The 20016-nt window shown below is 44.7% G+C and overlaps 1 protein-coding gene across 6 annotated transcripts in view; it reads right to left on the reverse strand.

Moving 5' to 3' along the window:
• The window catches only part of RAI14 (retinoic acid induced 14), a 160998-nt gene that overhangs the window by 57323 nt on the left and 83659 nt on the right, over positions 1 to 20016 (reverse strand). For 4 of the 6 annotated variants that reach the window (XM_027520165.1, XM_027520164.1, XM_027520161.1 and 1 more), the window contains exon 3: positions 3738 to 3868. In XM_027520165.1, coding sequence (XP_027375966.1) covers positions 3738 to 3868 — 131 coding nt within the window. Of the gene's footprint in view, positions 1 to 3737; positions 3869 to 4011; positions 4099 to 20016 lie in introns of those variants that run through there. The other 2 variants (XM_027520159.1, XM_027520160.1) reach the window with 1 other exon arrangement.

Raw genomic sequence — 20016 nt, forward strand, 5'->3', positions numbered from 1 at the left:
ACCTTAGTTTTATCATCTTTTAAATGGAGGTGGTGATTTTTTTTTTTATAACTTCTGTGTGCATTTCTAGTTGAAAAGAACAGAATGAACTACTGATTCATGCTACAATAAGGATGAACCTTGAAAACATTAAGCTGAAAGAAGCCAGAGACCAAGGGCCTCGTATAGTATGATTCGGTTTATATGAAATATCCAGAACAGGCTGATTCATAAAGACAGAAAGCAGATTAGTGGTCACCAGGAAGAGTGGGAGGGGAGGTTAAGGAGTGTCATTGTTTAATGGGTGTGGGTTTCCTTTCGGGGTGATGAAACATTTCTGGAACTAGTGATGATGATGGTTGTACTGTGAACGTACTTAATGCCACGAAAATGGATACTTTAAAATGGCTAACCTGGTAAGTTTTATGATGTGTATATTTTACAATTAAAAAAGAGAGATAAGAGAAAATAAATTTGACCATCTGTTCTATACATAAGGAATATCTTATTAACAAAAGGCACAGATTGATCAAGGTGATCATAATTATGGCAAAGCTGCTAATCTAAGTTTTCTTTTTTTTAGTGAGTATTGTCTTGGACGAAACTCTCATGAACAGTTCCCTTCCCTTTCTCTGGGATGGCTATAAAGCTTGTCTTGTGCAGACATCTGCAGAGCCAGACTGGGAGGAGGAGGAGCCTAGAAAGCTGTATGGTGGTACATAGAGTAATACAAAGGCACCGGGCCTACTGCTAAAAATCTCAGCACAGGCTTAAGAGGGTGGCCTCTGCCACTGTAGCTCAGAGAGCATGAACTCCAAATGTAGCATCACAAGAAAAGGTTAATTAACTCATCCAACAAATATTTATTGGCTATCTACTATAGGACTTCCCTGGTGGTCCAATGGTTAAGAATTCGCCAATGCAGGGGACACGGGTTCGAACCCTGGTCCGGGAAGACCCCACATGCCACAGGAACTAAGCCCCTGCACCACAGCTACTGAGCCTGCACTCTAGAGACTGTGAGCTGCAACTTCTGAGCCCATGTGCCACAACTACTGAGCCCAGGCATCTAGAGCCTGTACTCCACAACGAGAGAAACCACCACAATGAAAAGCATATGTACCACAACAGAAAGTGGTCTCTGCTCACCACAACTAGAGAAAGCCCGTGCGGCAATGAAGATCCTGTGCAGCCAAAAATAAATAAAATTATTTTAAAAAGAATACTATAAACCAAGCCGCTGGCTAGATAATTCCAGCTGGGAACTGTAAGGTCACAGTCCCTTCTAGCAAGGAAATTATAGTCTAGAGTGCAGGAGACCTAAGAACTAACAGTTACATAAGGTTGAATAGGCAACTGATGTAACACCCAAAGCCAGCCTACTACCCTGACTGGCGAGTCAGGGCTCCCAGGGATATGGCCTTGTGCCCACACCTGAGACAGGCCTCTGCCAAGAAGAAGTCAAGCTGAGGCTGGGGGGGTGGGGTTCAACTTAGGGTGACTGGCTGAAAGGACAAGCGCATCTCCTACAGAACCAGACCCTGACCTGTGTGAGAACATGTACCCTCTCCCCTTTATGTGCTGGCTAGCCTGGTTCCTACAGAAAGCTTAGCCCTTTGAGCTTCCTGTGGCTCCCAATCAACAGAGTTGGGGTCTCCTCTATGGGATCACCCTTTTCTGTGGGTGCTGGGAAGACGGGTTAATTTCGGGCTTCCCAGGTGGCGCTAGTGGTAAAGAACATGCCTGCAAATGTAAGAGACATAAGAGATGTGGGTTTGATCCCTGGGTCAGGAAGATCTCCTGGAGGAGGGCATGGCAACCCCCTCCCGCATTCTGCCTGGAGAATCCCACGGACAGAGGAGCCTGGTGGGCTACAGTCTGTGGGGTCGCAAAGAGTCAGACACAAGTGAAGCAACTTAGCACGCAGCATAGCACTTTTAGTGGGACAATTTTCCCTGACAATTTGCCATTTATTCTTGATATCTATGTTTCAATCTACACTCAATCTAATTTCCGGAGAATGGTTCTCTCTGGTTGAATCTACATGGGATACTTTTAAAAATATGAATTCCTGGTCCTCTGCCTAGACCAAATGATTCAGAACATCAGGATGGGCATAGCATCCATATTTTAAAAAGCACCCCAGGGTGGGCTTCCCTGGCAGTCTTGTGGCTAAGAATCTACCTTCCAATGCAAGTGACATGAGTTTAACCCCTGGTCGGGGAACTAAGATCCCACAAGAGGTGCAGCAGAATCAAAAACAAAGTTGACAAAAAATAAAAATAAAAGCATCCCAAGAGAGTCTAATGCCAGAGCTGCCAGAATTGAGCAACAGCAATCTAGGACAAGAAAGGAAGGGAGCTGGCTTTATCAAGTGCTTACTGTGGGCTGGGCACTGTGCAGCTTTTTACACCTGGCATCTATGGCTGTAGGTGCCCCTCCTTCATCCTTTTAGAGGTGTTCTGGCCATAAGCGTTATCGCCCCTAGCAAAGGCACTCAACCTTGCAGGGTTAGGAGATCAGAGATATCCCAGTTTCTTTACCCCTTGGGTGGGACAACTCTGAGTGAGTGAGTGAGTGAAGTCGCTCAGTCGTGTCTGACTCTTTGCGACCCCATGGACTGTAGCCCACCAGGCTCCTCCATCCAGGGAATTTTCTAGGCAAGGGTACTGGGACAACTCTGAAGCATACTTTAAACCTGGGATAAGCAAACTAGTTAAATTGTTAGGCTTTGTGGGCCACACAGTCCTTGTCTTAAGACTCAAATCTGCCTTTGCAGTGCAGAAAACAGCCACAAACAATGCTGAATGAATAGGTGTGGCTGCATTCCAACAAAACCGATTTACAAAGGCAGACAGTTGGGCCATAGTTGGCCAATCCCTACTCTAAGTCTAGACAGATTCCCAGAGGTCCTTAGCAGGAATGAGTCTCAGTTGCTCATAGCAGTAACCTGTCAATAACATGCTATAGAGGCTTCATTCCCTTACTGTCCACTTGCTGAGATCACGGGCTATAAAAACTTCTTCCACTCAAATCCAGACCTCACAGCCTGCTTCTGGGGTCACCCAACCAATGTCAGTATCTTGTTTTATTCTCATAACTACCCTGGAGGTTGAATACTGTCGTCTCCACTGCATAGTGAAGAAATTGAGGTGTGAGGACTACACAATCCTAGCTGATAAAAGTCCAGATTAGAAATCTAAAGTCAATAACCTCTCTGTAAGATGACCAGAGTAAGGAAAGACAGAGGATGAGATGGTTGGATGGCATCACTGACTCAATGGACATGAGTTTGAGCAAGCTCCAGGAGATGGTGAAGGACAGGGAAGCCTGGTGTGCTGCAGTCCATGGGGTCGCAAAGAGTCGGACACGACTGAGAGACTGAATAACAAATACTATAAATAATAAGGTTATGAGAATAAAAAAAAAACTTTCTCTTTTACGCTGTTTGAATGAATCTGGGATCAGATTCATTTCCCACCTATCAGTTAGTTGGTTACAAGGCTGGTGCTATTTGTTCTCTGGCAAAATCTTTGGTTACACCAGGAACAAATGTAACCATTCAAGGCAAAACTCAAATGTGTTACTTGGAACTTGGAGAGGAACTAGACTAAAATATCCTCTTACATATTTTAACAACGGGTGGGCGGTGGGGGCAGTACTAGCTGCACTTGCAAAGTTTCCCTAGGGATCCTGAGAATGTCAGAGAACAAGCTGAGAACCCCGAAGCAGCTGTCAGAAGCCAATCTCTAACTTACGCGGTCTTGCCCTCGCTGTCATGCTTGGTGGCACTGGCCCCCTTCTTGCCCAGCAGCGAGGCCACCTTCTCGGCATCTCCATTCTCCACAGCCTGCAGCAGTCGGTCATCATTCTTGTTCCACTCGTTGGTCTGTGGAGCAAAGAGGACACGTAGAGCCAGTAAGTGACAGCAGCCACAGCTATCCTGCCTTCAGGATCCAGAACGTCCCCGCTCTCCACCCTCCCCGTCACTCAAATGAGAACCTGCCCCGCAATGGGCAACTTTAAAAATACCTTTCCCTTCACCATGGAGACACCTAAAAAGGCTGGTTTCCCAAAAGAAAACATCCACAGTTCAATGAAATAGCGGCCGGTCACCAAACTCTGAAACAAAGCAACTTTTTTCAACTGAAATGGGGAAGGTGAAGCAACTTTCAAAGACCAAGAGGCCAGTTTACACATTAGCTTATTTGCGGCTAAACTTGACAGCTGGCACCGCAGAACACTGACCTTTGACCTGGTCCACAGCTCACTGGGCCCATAAAGGGACAGGACCAACCGGCCACCAGCCCAAGGCAGCCTGAGGATTTACACATGCGACGCCCCCATCTACTTTTGCTGTCACTTCTCCCGGCCCGTTTACTGCAGTTTTGAGTTGTATGCTGGTTTTAAGTAGTTGTCTAGGCTTCCAACTCAACAGAATATCACCAGAAACAAAACTTCTTCCTGAACAAGCTATTACACATCAAATGGCCCCGAGCAAAGCGTCCACCTCCACGGACCCTCAGCCCCGAGAGAATAATTCTGCAAATGGCAGTAACAGGAAAGCTTTCGGCAGCACAAAAACTAATTTCTAATCTTATTAAGGGATAGAGAAGACCTTGATATCAGAGCAAAAAGAGCCTTGAGTACTAAGAAGTGTCCAACGTGGAAAGGCAGCAGTGAGCCACTGAAGATTTTAGAGTGGAGAACAAACTCGTGATGGAAGAAGAGTCAACAGGAGGCGTGTGAGGCACGTGGGGTTCACAGAGGAGGAAAAGACCCCGGGTCACCTCAAAGCCCCTGGGAAACTGCAAGCCCAGCCTGCTTTCCAGACATACCCCCACTGCACCCTTGCTAAGCCTACTTTCTGGTGCTTCCAGGGATGGACACCTCTGCCCTGAAAGGGAATCTTCCTTTCTCCCCAGCACTTTCTACAGACAGGTCTCTAGGGCTGGCTGCTTTCCTGTGACCCTGAAAATAAGAATCACCAGGCAATTCATAGTAAAGACTCTGCCATGGGCCACTTCCAGGAAAATGTAGAGGAGACACTGGAGATTTAAAAGTAACAAGAGGGAATCTTTTAAAGGACTGCAGTCTTCCATGGGCTCAGGACACTTTGCATCTCTCTGCACTCATGGAACCAGAAAACCCAGTAAGACTGTGCCTCTCAGAGCAAGGGTGGGGCCAGTAGATGGCCCTAGCACCCCTTCCAACCCTAGCCTAGAGGCAGGGCTTTCAAGAAAGCCACAGGCCACAGAAGAGGTAACCCAGGGCTCGAGTCAGAAGTTTCCTTCTCTGAGAGTCTCAGGGCTGGACATCTTCCATTTCTCAGGACTCTGTCCTTTCCTCATGAAGGGGAAGTCCTCCTTCTCCTTGCCATCACTGAGTGCAAGAACACAGAGAAAGTGCATCCGTCCTCTAGGCTGCATGAAGTCCAGAACACCACATGGGTACTTACATGCTTCAGATATTAAGTCATCCGAAAAAAAAAAAAACCTGTGTGTCTCAGTTTCCCAAGGCTTTGAACTGAATGATCACTGTCCTTGCTCTAAAGCTTAAAAGGTTTAATCTAGAAAATGTCCAAAGCCAAACTCTGCTAGGAATTATTCTAGAATTGCACAGTCTGTGATGATGGAAATGTTCTGTATCTGCAACTGTCCCAAAACTGTAGCCACTGGGCCAGTGATTCTCAACCAGGGGTGACTGCCCCTCAAGGGACATTTGGCAATCCTGACATGCAGTTTTGATTGTCATGACTAGGGAGTCCTACCAGCATCTGGTAGGTAGAGGCTGGGGTGATGCTAAACACCTTACAATGCTCGGGATACCCCTCTCCCCGCAACAAGCAACTATCTGGCCTCAACCACCAACCTCACATTAGCCACGTGTGGCTATTGAGCCCTGGAAATGTGGCCAGTGAGACTGAGGAAATGAATTTCAAAATTTAATTTTAGATATCAAGTGCCAGTAGCTAGTGGATATCACATAGAACAGTGCAGCTCAAAACTGTTTAGCAAAGAAAGAACATGTCTAAGCCAAATTATCCACCAGTCTCCTACAATTTACTCACTGAGAAGACACTGGTTTTATCTTTTATTACAGATCAAGTTTCCTGAGACTTCCCTGGTGGTTTAGCGGTTAAGACTCCACACTGTCAAGACAGGGGGCGTGGGTTTGATCCCCGGTCAGAGAACTAGGATCCCACACGCCATATGGCCTGGCCAAAAAAATAACAATAATAAAATAAATTCACGTCTTAAAAAATTACTTATAAAAAACAAATCAGGCTTCTTATTGAAGGGGAACAGAACAAATACATTGCCCAAGGCACAAGTGTGTGTCAGTAGAATCGCAGGCTTTACTTAATGACGAAATGTAGCAAACACTAAGAGAAAGGATTGCAGCTTACTTCCCTCCAGACTGCACTTTACAAGCCACAACAAAACAAAAAACGTTTACTGAAGCACATTTCCAACCAATTATTCCTATCTACATCATCCCAACTGCTCCATTATTAGTGTTGTCTTTTAAAATCCTTCCCTAACTTAAACTGACCCAATTAAAACTGGATTGGGAAGATCAAAAGGATATTAAATCTCAGAGGACATGATTGAAAGTACTTAGGCAAAGAAAGGCCACATGAAAGGATTTTCCTTCTCAGTGCAACTAAGGCACTCAACTCTTGGTTGAGAAAAATCTGATTGCAGGGGCTCCCTAAAATTAGTTACATGTGCATCTGTTACCGGACACACATTCCTGTGCCCAACACACAGCGAGGCCCAAGAAACTGAAATGTTGGAATCTGGCGCAGAGAATGGTTCATTGCAGGGAAATACAAGGAAAACTCTGAACTCCCTAAAGGCTTCAGCAAAGCATTTCTAAAGGTGAGGGAGGGGGCGTTCGAGGGTATGTGATCGGCTCCTGCACAATTCTCTGATTGGCTGATGGGTGGTTAACAGCATCTGTTCTTAGGGCCCAGAAGGTCTGGGGGCTCCGTGCTCCTGATCACCAAGTAGTTCTTCCATTTAGTGGTGGTTTTCTAGCATCTGAAAAACTCAGGAAATGTGTATGAGATACTATTATTTGGGTACTTCAGAGAGGACCCACAGCAGAGGATACAGGGGAGGGGTCTGTCTTGCGGGGTCCCATGGCTTCCTGCTTAGTTACAAAAAAAAAAAAAAAAACCATGCTGAGAGCGTGGTTTTGCTGCTGAAGCCATGGAAGAGTTGGGCGCCCACACGCATGTGCACACACACTCCATACATTGCCCCAAGCATTTCTTCTATCTGGCTATTTCTGAATTGTATCATGTACAATAAACTGACACTAGAAAGTGAAGTGCCTTCCTGGGTTCTGTTTGGTATTTCTAGTGAATTGTCAAACCTGGACAAGGGGCTGTGGGAACCCTTGGACTTTACAGCTGGTCAGCGAGACATATGGTTGGCCGAGGACTTGAATCTGGCATCTGAAGTGGGGGCAATCTTGTGGGATTGAGCCCTTTAACCTGTGGAATCAGATGTTAACTCCAGGGCATTAGTGTCAAAACTGAACTGAATTGTTGGACACCCCATTTTTTTCAGGAAAGTTGAAAAACTTTCTTCATATGAAGGACGCCCCACTCTCATATCTGGTATTGTAAGCAGATAGGTTAGGGGATCCCTAGAGAAAGAAATCCAGGAATGGCTTTCTTGACAAAAGAGAAGCCACTCTGTCCTAAGCCATTTTGTGATGAGTCGGCCACAGTGCTTGCCCTTGAACAAGTCTCAGTAATCAGGGAAAACAAGGAATGCAGAAACAGAAAAAGGCAAACAATATGCAGTGACAAAGCAGAGTCCTAGTTCCTCCTCAAGAGATAGACATAATAACAATACATCTTTGAGAAGGGCTTCCCTGGTGGCAGACAGTAAAGAATCTGCCTGCAATGCAGGAGACCTAGGTTCGATCCCTGGCTTGAAAAGGGAATGGCTACCCACTCCAATATTCTTGCCTGGAGAAGTCCATGGACAGAGGAGCCTGGCAGGCTATATAGTTCATGGGTGGCAAAGAGTCAGACACGACTGAGCCACTAACCGACCCACATACCGGCAGGAACTAAGGCCCCCACCCAGGTGGAGGATGAGATGATAATGTTGACCCTCCTGACTTCAATTAACTAAAGCTCGGATTGTGTCGATCTTTACACTCCAATTCTATGCTGAGTTCTCCTCTGCTCAAGCCCCTGCAGGAATATGAATGTTGTTGTTCAGTCATTAGGTCATGTCCAATTCTTTGTGACTCCATGGACTGCATCATGCCAGGCTCCTCTGTCCTCCACTATCTCCTGAAGTCTGCTCAAATTCACGAGTTAGTGATGCCATCCAACCATCTGGTCCTCTGCTGTCCCTTTCTCCTCCTGCTCTTAGTCTTTCCCCGCATCAGGGTCTTTTCTAGTGGAATATGGATGTACCCTTAGCTTATAATTTCCTCCATTTTGCTGTTGGGGAGGCACTGGTTTGGGTGAGATTCCCAGTGTCCCCCTTACTTGCTTCAATAATTAATCCTTCCTTCTCCAGATCTCTGGCTTGGTTGTGTCTATTGGCTCAACACCCACGATAGGTAAAGTGGGAACTTTTGTCATAACATTCCAAAGTAATTCACTCACATTCTGGAATCGAGGAAGACTTCAGGAGCCCACCTTCACATCAGCAAGTCCTCTCTCACCACTTCTCAAGGAACCCCTCTCCCTTATTGGCAATCCCAATAAGGCAGGCTCAGGGCAGACTCAGCTCTGCCTCACACTGGGCTCCTGGCCCCCTAAGAACAGTGTTTTCAACCTCGTACTGGGTTAATCCAACATTAAAAAAAATAATAACAAAATATAAAAAGAAATTTTAAGCATCACATGCATAATATGTAATAAGGCTAAACATTCCATGAAACTTTTAAGTATGTAGTGGGTAGTGATATAAAATATATTTCCTACTGGGGTATCACAATAAAAAATAAATGGACATCACTGCTACAGAGTGCAGTCATCCCATCCCTCCGCCCAGAGAGGGGCAGCCTTCTAAAGCCCAGCGCACACCCTGCAGGCGCTTCCGGCCTTTGCTGGTGACCTCTCTCTCGGCTTCTCCTCCCAAGGGCCTGCCCACTCACCTCCACTGAAGCCTAGAGTCTAGACTGGATGAAATATCACGTCCTGGCTTTTGTGCGCCAGCTCAGCATGTACTCATTTTGTCTCCAGCTCCCTCAAGGCACTGACAACAGCCTTTATTTCTTACCCCCGAGGTGCCGAGTAAATGCTCAGTATCTGCTGACTTTAGTAGGAGTTTCTTCCACAATCTCTAACTTGGGAAATGTTTCTTTCATTTCTAAAACTCTTTCATCCTTTTGCAAAAAAAAAACCTATTTAATCATGTTTCAGATTTTTTTTACACAAGCTAAACAAATCCAGCTCCCTCAACTTTTCTTTCTAAGGCCAATTTTCCAAGATTTTAATCATAGATACACTTCCTCCAAACCTCTTCCCAACCAAGGATCCACACCTCATCAATTCATCAGGGTAAACCCAGTGTCTCCCAGTCACGGGAATGGTCTGGGAACTGGTTAAATACACAGACTCCCCCCAGGCCCCATCCTGGAGGTTCCGGTCTCAGTGAGCTGGTGGGTAGGGCTGGGGAGAGAGCCCTGGACGGATCCAGGTTCAGCGACTGCTCTGATTGCAAGTTTGGGGACAATCAGAACCCATGCTAAGCCTAAGCAGAGAATTTACTTGAAAGAATTTTCTTCCTCCACAAAGTGTTATTAAGGACAAGGATGGGAGAAGAGAAGAATTCTTCACTTTTGCCTCATGGAAGTAAGTATTTCACTTCCTACAAAAGCTTAATAAATATACTAGGCTTTCCCTAGGAGTTGCATGTGGAACCCATGTATAAGACATGTATAAAATGTTAATGAAAGCATTGCTCATAATAGGCAAAATTTACAAATAATCAAATATCCAATAACAGAAGATAAATAAATTACAATACAACCAAGCAATGGAATACAACACAGCAATGAAAGTGAACGAACTACAACCGCACGCAACAGCAGGGACAGACAGTTAAAACGATACTGGTGAAAGTAGCTGCCCTCGGGGCTCAGCTGGTAAAATTCTGCCTGCAGTGCGGGAGACCTGGGTTAGAACCCTGGGTTGGGAAGATCTCCTGGAAAAGGGAAAGGCTACCCACTCTAGTATTCTGGCCTGGAGAATTCCATGGGCTGTATAGTCCATGGGGTCGCAAAGAGTCAGACACAACTTTCACTAATTAACTAAGCAAAACACCAAAGAACATGATAGTATGACTGTGTGTGTATAAAGATAAAAATAGGAAAAATGGATCCATATTGTTTAATGGTACATATATATAAAGATGGTAAAACCATAAAGAAAAGCACAAGGTTATCATAGAGGTCAAGATAGTAGTTTGGGTAGAGGCATGGCATCTGAAAAAAGGGACATCTTCTAGAGTCTGGCTCAATTTCCTGACCTGGTTATAGTGCCTCTTGCAGATGTTCACTGGGCTTCCCAGATGATAGTGGTAAAAAACCTGTCTGTCAATGCAGGAGATGTAAGAGACCCGAGACATACAGGTTTGATCCCTGCGTCAGAAAGATTCCCTGGAGGAGGGCATGGCAACTCACTCCAGTATTTTTGTCTGGAGAATCCCATGAACAGAGGAGACTGGTGGGCAACAGTCCATGGGATCACAGTCAGACACAACTGAAGCGACACAGCATGCAGCATGCACAGATGTTCACTAAAGGCTACATTCTCGTTTATTGCACTTTTCTCTATATGTGATTTATTTCACACACACACCCAGAGTTTAGAAAGAAGACTTGTGGTTCATTTTCTGGTCAAACCAACACCAGATCAAATGCCTTTGGAAGGTTTGCATTCTTAACTTGCTGTCTTCTTGTCTCTACACTGAACAGAGCCTGCTGTCAAAATACAGTTGTTAGGAGGCCACACAAACCTCCAGGAGAATCTGATAAACATATGGACTTTACTAAGGATAATGCACAAATACACAAATGTTTGCATTCAAAAGAGGGTTCTCCAGCTAAAATCCCTACCCCCAGCCCATCCATAAGCCCAAATTAAGAATTCCTGGCATAGAGAAAGATACGCTTCAGATTTTTAGTGCTTCTGAGTTGAAATTCCAGCACCAAAACCTCCCATTTAGGTGGTATGGAGCAGGTCATTCACATCTGAGTCTCTCTATTCCTATGAGTAAACTGGAAGGAATTCTACCTGGTTATACAATGTAGTTGTTTAGTCGCTAAACAACTTATGACCAGGTGGACTATAGTCTGCCAGGCTCCTCTGTCCATGGGATTTCTCCAGAAGAGAATACTGGAGTGGGTAGCCATTCCTTTCTCCAGGGGATCTTCCCAACCAAGGTGTTAAACCCATGTCTCCTGCACTGGCAGGAGGATTCCTTACCGCTCAGCCTAATATAAAGGGCCTGGCACATATAAGACACCAAAAAAAAAAAAAAAATGGTGATTATGATTAGGCTTGAATTAGATGATCTGCACTGTTCCATTTTTGGTTTATGCTCTGAGTCTTTCAAAATGTACAAATTAGTAAGGATGGTTCACAACCCCTTTAAAGGCAGTCAAAGCCTTAAATTTGCAAATTTTTTACTATGCTCCTTAAACACACACACACATTTTAAAGGGCTCTAGAGAAGACATTCGCAGACATGAAATTAACTATTTTAGTGACTGTGGCTCACTTCTCCAGGAGACTGTTTAAACAGACACTATTTCAACAGAGCACGCTGGGCCCCATTTGCAAGTTCAGGAAGCCATATGTTACGCTCCGGAGACATGTGTAATGTGTCAGCTATGAAGGGCAGCATGTGGGAAAGGCAGACCTTACCTTCCATGTGGGCTCCAAACATTCCTGCTAATATATCACATAGGGGATTTTCAATGGCTGGCCTGTAACTGTCCTATTCATCAAATCATTTTCAAATGACACTCACTTACTTAAGAGCTTTTCCTTCAAGCTTGGCCTTTTGAAAGTCTAACGTGCCTCCTGCCAGGATAGCAGAGACCCTGTCAACCGTATGATGAACACTGGGCTTTGGCAACTGGCAGCGTCTGCCCCTGGCCAGACATGGCATCACCTTCTTTTATTTTGGTTTAATCACTGGGAACTGAAAAACCAGTGGAAACTGAGTGGTCACAGGCATCAGGCTAGTGGGCAGGTTCAAGTTTTGTAATATACCAGCCCAAACCAAAATAATCCAGTGGCACAGTGATCCAGGCAGAGAAAGTTTCTTTGACTTCCTTTAGGAAAAATGCTGAAAACCCTAAGGATCAAACACTTGCATAGCTCCTGTTGGATGGAGCTTGAGCAGCCATCTGGAGAAGTCTATTTAAGAGATTATCTTTGGAAAGACAGCATTTCTCTCTCTAGTTTATGGAAAGGAGACTGTTTTGCCAAAACAATCAGTTAGGCTAAAATGAACAGTAGACAAAGGAGACACCGTTTTCACCACTGGGTAGGCCTCAGATTCATACCATCCGAGAAGAAAAAAAGAACATAGTTCTTATTTTAAGAAAGAGGACAAGGAGCTGACATACTTTAAGCCAGATGATATTTTTCCCTATTGACTGTACCAGTCAGTAATTATTAGATATCTACCAGCTAGGTGTGCTAAGGTGCTTAGTCGCTCAGTCGTGTCCGACTCTTTGTGACCCTATGGACTGCAGCCTGCCAAGCTTCTCTATCCGTGGAATTCTCTAGACAAGAATACTGGAGTTGAGTAGCCATTTCCTTCTCCAGGGGATCTTCTCCACTCTACAGATCTTACATTCATGTATTTGTTCTTTCAATCATTCATACTCTTTTACATGATTGGTATAGTCTTTACTGAACTTTCTATATATTGAGACAAAATATAGAAATATGAGAAATATGTCAACAATATGAAACAAGACATTAGAGTGAAAAAGGGAGTAAAATTGGAAATCAGTCCAATAAAAGAGAGGGACAACTTTCAGCTGGGGCGGGAAGGCTATTTGACTGGATGATAAACTAGACTCTGTGATGAGCAATATTTACATTAATGGAGAGAAGACACAACAATTGAAAAATGCAAGATGTATTTAGAATAGAGTATAAATAGTGAGCTGATCCAAGTGAGGCCTTACAAGACTGTCCTTTTTAGCGTGCATGGAAAACCCAGGAAATTACTAATACACCAGGACTTTAAAATCTCACCATCCTCCTGTCTAACAAACCCAGCAGTGTCATAAAGAGCCTTCTATATAATGTTAGTTACTTCGGACCAAAACATAAGTTAATCTAAAATGAGTTTCCCTCTCCCCACATTTTTATGTCAGATTATTCACACATGCAGGTTATGGTGTGTCTGCAAATCACTCTGAAATCTGTCAGCTTCCCTTTAGCAGACTGTGTTATGTGATTCCACATAAACGATGAATGCTATGACATGGACATAACACATTACCATAAACACCTCCATCCAGAAACAGGCTGGCCCCTCCACCTGACCCACTTCACAGATCCCCCTGTTCATTTCTGCCCGCCCCTCACTCACTGCTCATCACTGGACCAGGTCACTTTCCCTTGCTGGGCTCTCCTGTGCTTCTCTTCCATAGCATTTGACACAACTGTAATTAAACAGTATTCCTAAAATATCTTTAAAGGTCTGTCAACTCTCACTGGACTATGAGTTCAATCCAGTCCAATGGCCGGCCAATGACCAGGATCTGTCTTGTCTGTCATAAAGCCTTGGCCCCTGGCCCACTGTTGCCAGATGGTAGGGGCTCAATTCAGAGCTGGTCCTTCACCAGCTTTGTTTTTCTCCCTTTTACTTTGGGAGACACTACTGATTAACCCCTCCTCCTTTGATGCCTTTGTCTTAGTCCCAAAGGTACATAAAGGCTCCATGCTCCTATAAAATGCGTTCCTTTGACTATGCTGCTGCTGCTGCTAAGTCACTTCAGTCGTGTCCAACTCTGTGCGACCCCATAGACGGCAGCCCACCGGGCTCCTCCGTCCCTGGGATTCTCCAGGCAAGAACACTGGAGTGGGTTGCCATTTCCTTCTCCAATGCATGAAAGTTGAAGAGTGAAAGTGAAGTCGCTCAGTCGTGTCCGACTCTTAGTGACCCCATGGACTGCAGCCCACCAGGCTCCTCGATCCATGGGATTTTCCAGCCAAGAGTACTAGAGTGGGTCGCCATTGCCTTCTCCATTGACTATGCTAGCTAGTGTTAAAAACATTATTCTAGACTTCAAAATCATGTCACATGAGGTAAAAACAGTCTCATGGGAACAGACAAAAGCCTGGAAATAGGTCAAACCAATTTTACCCTTCAGGGAGAAAAATGGTTCCATCCAATTCAACTGGGCTCAAGCACTCATTTATTTTATTTACATACATCAACCCAGTGTGTGTGTGTGTGTGTGTGTGTGTGTGTGTGTGTGTGTGTGTATGCATGTGTGCACGCTACTATGCAAAGCCCTAGGGATGAAAAGATGGATATGAAGTAATATTGACCCTGAAGATGGTTCCATCCAATTCATTTGGGCTCTGGCACTCATTTATTTACATAGATCAACTCAGTGTGTGTGTCTGTGTGTGTTACTACACAAAGCCCTAGGGATAAAAAAATGGACATGAGTAATGTTGACCCTGAAGAAATTGACATACTTCTGAGGACAGAAACACACACAATAACTTCATCATCTGTCAGTGCTCGGCCAGTGATGTGAATTGAATCCTATCAAAGCCCACAGGGAATACTATTACTACCCAAACAGCTAAAACCATATAGCTCTAAGAACTGTACTATAGTTCCTGCTTAATATTACATAATTGCAATTACATACAGTGTTACATAATATTACATAAATGCTTCCCTGGTGACTCAGGTGGTAAAGAATTTGCCTGCAATGGGAGAGATGTGGGTTCAATCCCTGGATCAGGAAGATCCCCTAGAGAAGAGAATGGCTACCCACTCCAGTATTCTTACCTGGAGAATCCCATAGACAGGAACCTGATGGGTTACAGTCCATGGGATCACAGAGTTGGACACGACTGAGCAACTAACACTTTCACTTTTCAACAACATGACCTAAGGATATAAATACAATTTAATATTAACAATAACCCTATGAGGCAAGTACCATCCTGAGTTCACTTCAAATGAGGAAACGGGCACAGAGAAGCTAAGAAACATGTAAAGTTATTATTGGTTCTCTCAAGAGAAGAAAGCTAAAAGCAGTTCAATTTAAAGAAAATGGATGCACTTTTCAGGATGAGCAAGATTTAAGTGTGTTTACAGACTGAGGCAAGCACAGAGGTCCATGGAGAAAGGAGGAATGAAAAATATAAGGACGGAGTGGGCAGAAGAGAGGATTCAACTCAGGCACAAAGCTGATCTGTGAATTAGAGTCGTGTTAAGACAGAAGGGTGGAAGAGGAAGGTGGTCAGAGTCACGGTAGTAGAGAAGATGTCAATTCATGTTTTACAGCTTCTGTTTGCTCGGGGAGGCAGGCGGTAAAGGAGGCTGAGTCAGTGGGGGGCTAAGGAGCTTGAAAAATGTTCCCAGTAGCAAATGTTCCCAATAGCTCCTGGGGGAATGAGAAAGGAAACCCAGCTGAAATGAGTAAAGGGGTTTTCAAGCAGCCCTGAAGGTCCAGCTGAGAGTAAGAATTATAACTCCATAAAGAAACCATTTAGTGGAGTCGTATGATTTTTCACCAGAAGCATTAGGTAGGATGGGAGCAGAGGGTGGGTAGCTTGATCCATGCCCGGAGACTGGGAAGACAGAGAAAGCAGCGATTCCAGGGTCAAGAGGACAGGAGGTGCCAGTGAACAGGTATTTGAAATGACCGTGGGATCGGGACAGATAAGGGTAAGGTCCAGGGCACAGTGCTACAGACCAGAGGCAGGTTATTGGGTGGGTCATTTAGATGAATGTCAGAGTTTCCACCATGACGGCAGAACGGAAAAACAGAAGCTGGTAGCCAGATTCCTGGAGAAACAGCCCCCAAAAGATAGTAAGAAAGTGAGATGAGGGTGGCCCAGCATAACCAAGAAGAGAAGGGGGTGATGGGGGTGTCGGGCAAAGGGATCAAGTCTATATTTTAAAGAAATGGCTTCCTGGGACTTATGAGTTTCTACTACATACTAGTCCTCCCTGGATGCTCTAAAGAATTGCTTTCATTTCAGTCTAAGCACCTGTACTGCCTTGAATCGTGTCCCTACAAAATCCATGTCCCTCTGCCCAACCCTAGAGTATGACAATTATTTAAGCTTCAGTTGTTAACTTTTCTTTGGTTGCACTGGGTCTTTGCTGCTGTGTGCAGGCTTTCGCTAGTTGCGGCGAGCAGGGGATACTCTTCATTGTGATGCACGGGCTTCCATTGCTGTGGCTCCTCTTCTTGCGGAGCACAGACTCTAGGTGTGTGGGCTTCAGGAGTTGTGGTCCGGGTTCTGTAATTGTGGCATACACACTTAGCTGCCCTTGGCATACGGAATCTTCCCAGACTAGGGATTGAACTCCTGTGCCTGGCATTGGCAGGCAATGGATTCCTATCCACTGGACCACCAGGGAAGTCCTGACCTTCTTTTGAAAGAGAGCTTTTGCAGGCTCCAAGCTCCTGACTGATGTCCCTACAAGGAGAGAGAGATGAAGACATGGAGGAAACAGGAAGAAGGCCATGTGATAACAGAGACAGAGACTGGAGTGATGCCATTAAACAAAGAATGCTGGCAACCATCAGAATCTAGAAGAGGTAAGAATTCTCCCCTAGAATCTTTGGAGGGAGTATAGGCCTGTCGACACCTTAATTACAGATCTTACTTACAGATCTACCAGACCTGTAGTAGAAGCCCACAGATATGGGTTTCTAGCCTCCAATCTGTGAGGGGAACACATTTGTTGTTTTAAGCTGCTTGGTTTATGGCAGTTCATGGCAGTTCTAGGAAATTAACACACCATCCAATCAGGTTCCTATTATTATCCTCATTTTACTGATGAGAAAACGGATGATCAGCAAACATACGTATGTTGGCCAAACTCACAAGGCCAGAAAAAGTGGAGAATCAGGATTCAAACCCCAGACCTCTGGGTCTTTTCCACTGTACAGTCCTGTTCTTCTCATATGCTCACTGCACTGGAGAAAACCAGGAAGAACAAAGAGGGTGGCATGGTGGGCCACATGCAGCAGAGGGACAGACCTCAGTCTGGAGGCACTGAGACTGGAAACTCTGAGCTTTAAGTCTCTTTAGAAGCAGGAACTCCCCAAAAGCAAACTTGTTATGATACATGAACTTTACAGACAAAAGCATTTAAAGTATGGTTTTATTCATAAGCATGTTCAAAGTAAGGCCTCTTTGAACAGTAAGCTCATATCAGTTCAGTTCAGTCACTCAGTAGTGTCTGACTCTCTGTGACCCCACGGACTGCAGCACGCCAGGCTTCCTTGTCCATCACCAACTCCCGGAGCTTGCTCAAACTCATGTCCATCGATTTGGTGATGCCATCCAACCATCTAATCCTGTCATCCCCTTCTCCTCCTGCCTTCAGTCTTTCCCAGCATCAGGGTCTTTTCCAATGAGTCAGTTCTTCCCATCAGGTGGCTAAAGTATTAAAGCTTCAGCTTTGGCATCAGTCCTTCCAATGAATATTCAGGACTGATTTCCTTTATGATGGACTGGTTGGATCTCCTTGCAGTCCAAGGGACTCTCAGGAGTTTTCTTCAACACCACAGTTCAAAAGAATCAATTCTTCAGCACTCAGCTTTCTTTATGGTCCAATTCTCACATCCATACGTGACCACTAGAAAAACCATAGCTTTGACTAGACAGACCTTTGTCAGCAAGGTAACATCTCTGCTTTTTAATATGTTGTCTAGGTTTGTCATGGGAGAAAGCAATGGCACCCCACTCCAGTACTATTGCCCGGAAAATCCCATGGATGGAGGAGCCTGGTAGGCTGCAGTCCATGGGGTCGCTAAAAGTCAGACACAACTGAGCAACTTCACTTTCACTTTCCACTTTCATGCATTGGAGAAGGAAATGGCAATCCACTCCAGTGTTCTTGCCTGGAGAATCCCAGGGACGGGGGAGCCTGGTGGGCTGCCGTCTATGGGGTCGCACAGAGTCGGACACGACTGAAGCGACGCAGCAGCAGCAGCGGGTTTCTTATAGCTTTTCTTCTAAGGAGCAAGCGTCTTTTCATTTCATGGCTGCAGTCACCATCTGCAATGATTTTGGAACCCCCCAAAAATAAAGTCTGCCACTGTTTCCATTGTTTCCCTATCTACTTGCCATGAAGTAATGGGATCGGATGCCATGACCTTAGTTTTTTGATGAGTTTTGAGCCAGCTTTTTCACTCTCCTCTTTCACTTTCATCAACAGGCTCTTTAGTTCCTCTTCACGTTCTGCCATAAGGGTGGTGTCATCTGCATATCTGAGGTTATTGATATTTCTCCTGGAAACCTTGATTCCAGCTTGTGCTTCATTCAGTTCAGCATTTCACATGATGTACTCTGCATATAAATTAAGCAAGGTGACAATATACAGCCTTGATATATTCCTTTCTCAGTTTAGAACCAGCCAGTTGTTCCATGTCCGGTTCTACCTGTTGCTTCTTGACCTGCATACAGATTTCTCAGGACACAGGTAAGGTGGTCTGGTATTCCCAATTCTTGAAGAATTTTCCATAGTTTCTTGTGATCCACACAGTCAAAGGCTTTAGTGTAGTCAATGAAGCTGAAGTAGATGTTTTTTCCTGGAATTTTATTGCTTTTTCTATGATCCAACGGATGTTGGTAATTTGATCTCTGGTTCCTCTCCTTTTCTAAATCCAGCTTGAACATCTGGAAGTTCTCGATTCATGTACTGTTGAAGCCTTGCTTGGAGAATTTTGAGTATTACTTTGCTAGCGTGTGAGATGAGTGCAATTGTGCAGTAGTTTGAACATTCTTTGGCACTGTATACATATTTATGATTCATATACAAATAAGATTTGATTTAATCAAATAATATTAATTGCCTAAAGGGTGATATATGTGTAACAGCGAACATCTTAAGGCCTGAGCAAGACTTTATTTCCACACAGACAGGACACTTGGGGACATGTCTGGCTATAATCCAAGCACAAACCACAGGTATTTTTGGCCTCAACTTGAGCATAACAGACAGACACAACTCCTGAGATTTGCTCTTTACCCAAGGGACACAATATAGATTTCACATGAAGTATCCAGATGAAATGACTTCATCCACACATTGTTAAGCCAAATGCCTGAATGCACGGTCAGTGTCTAAGTGGTCAAAGAAAAGGACCAGGGTGGTCCCTTGCCCTCATCAAGCCCAGGCATCATACCCTTTATAGATGTTAAATGAAGACCAAGGGACAAAATAAGAGCTAAAGAAATCTATGAGCAAAGGAAACAGTCCCTGGAGTTACAAATTCTACCAGATCTGACTTCTCTGTATCTTCTGCTGCCCCTTCTCCACCCCTGCACTTGTCTTCCCCTCTCTCAACTCTCCCTTCTAGAACCAGCCAGTTCAACCAGTGAAAGCTGGACTCCTCAATGGGGCAGGTGTCCACCTAGGACTACAGTTATCTCCATTGCCAATGGTTCATTTTCTTGTTCTGAGACTCAGAGAATATTTGAGGATCCCAAGTTCAGGGTGGGAGGCCAAGGCAGCTCCCCCTACTTACTGTCCCCTAACCCTAGCCATGTGCAAGTCACAGGTGACTACCATGCATCAAATAATGTCCCCTGTTCATATCCATCTAGAATCTCAGAGTGTGACCTTAATTGAAATAGGATTTTGAGATATCCCAAATCCAACGACTGGTATCCTTATAAGAAGTGAAGGCATAGACACGGGCAAGAAGGCCAGGTGAAGGCAGTGAGTGGGAGGCAGAGGTTAAAGTACTGTGTCCACAAGCTGAGGGACACCAGCAGTCAGCCGAAGTGAGGAGAGAGGCATGAGATATTTTCTC

This window comes from Bos indicus x Bos taurus, chromosome 20 (genome assembly GCF_003369695.1).
Source record: "Bos indicus x Bos taurus breed Angus x Brahman F1 hybrid chromosome 20, Bos_hybrid_MaternalHap_v2.0, whole genome shotgun sequence".
Taxonomy (NCBI): domain Eukaryota; kingdom Metazoa; phylum Chordata; class Mammalia; order Artiodactyla; family Bovidae; genus Bos; species Bos indicus x Bos taurus.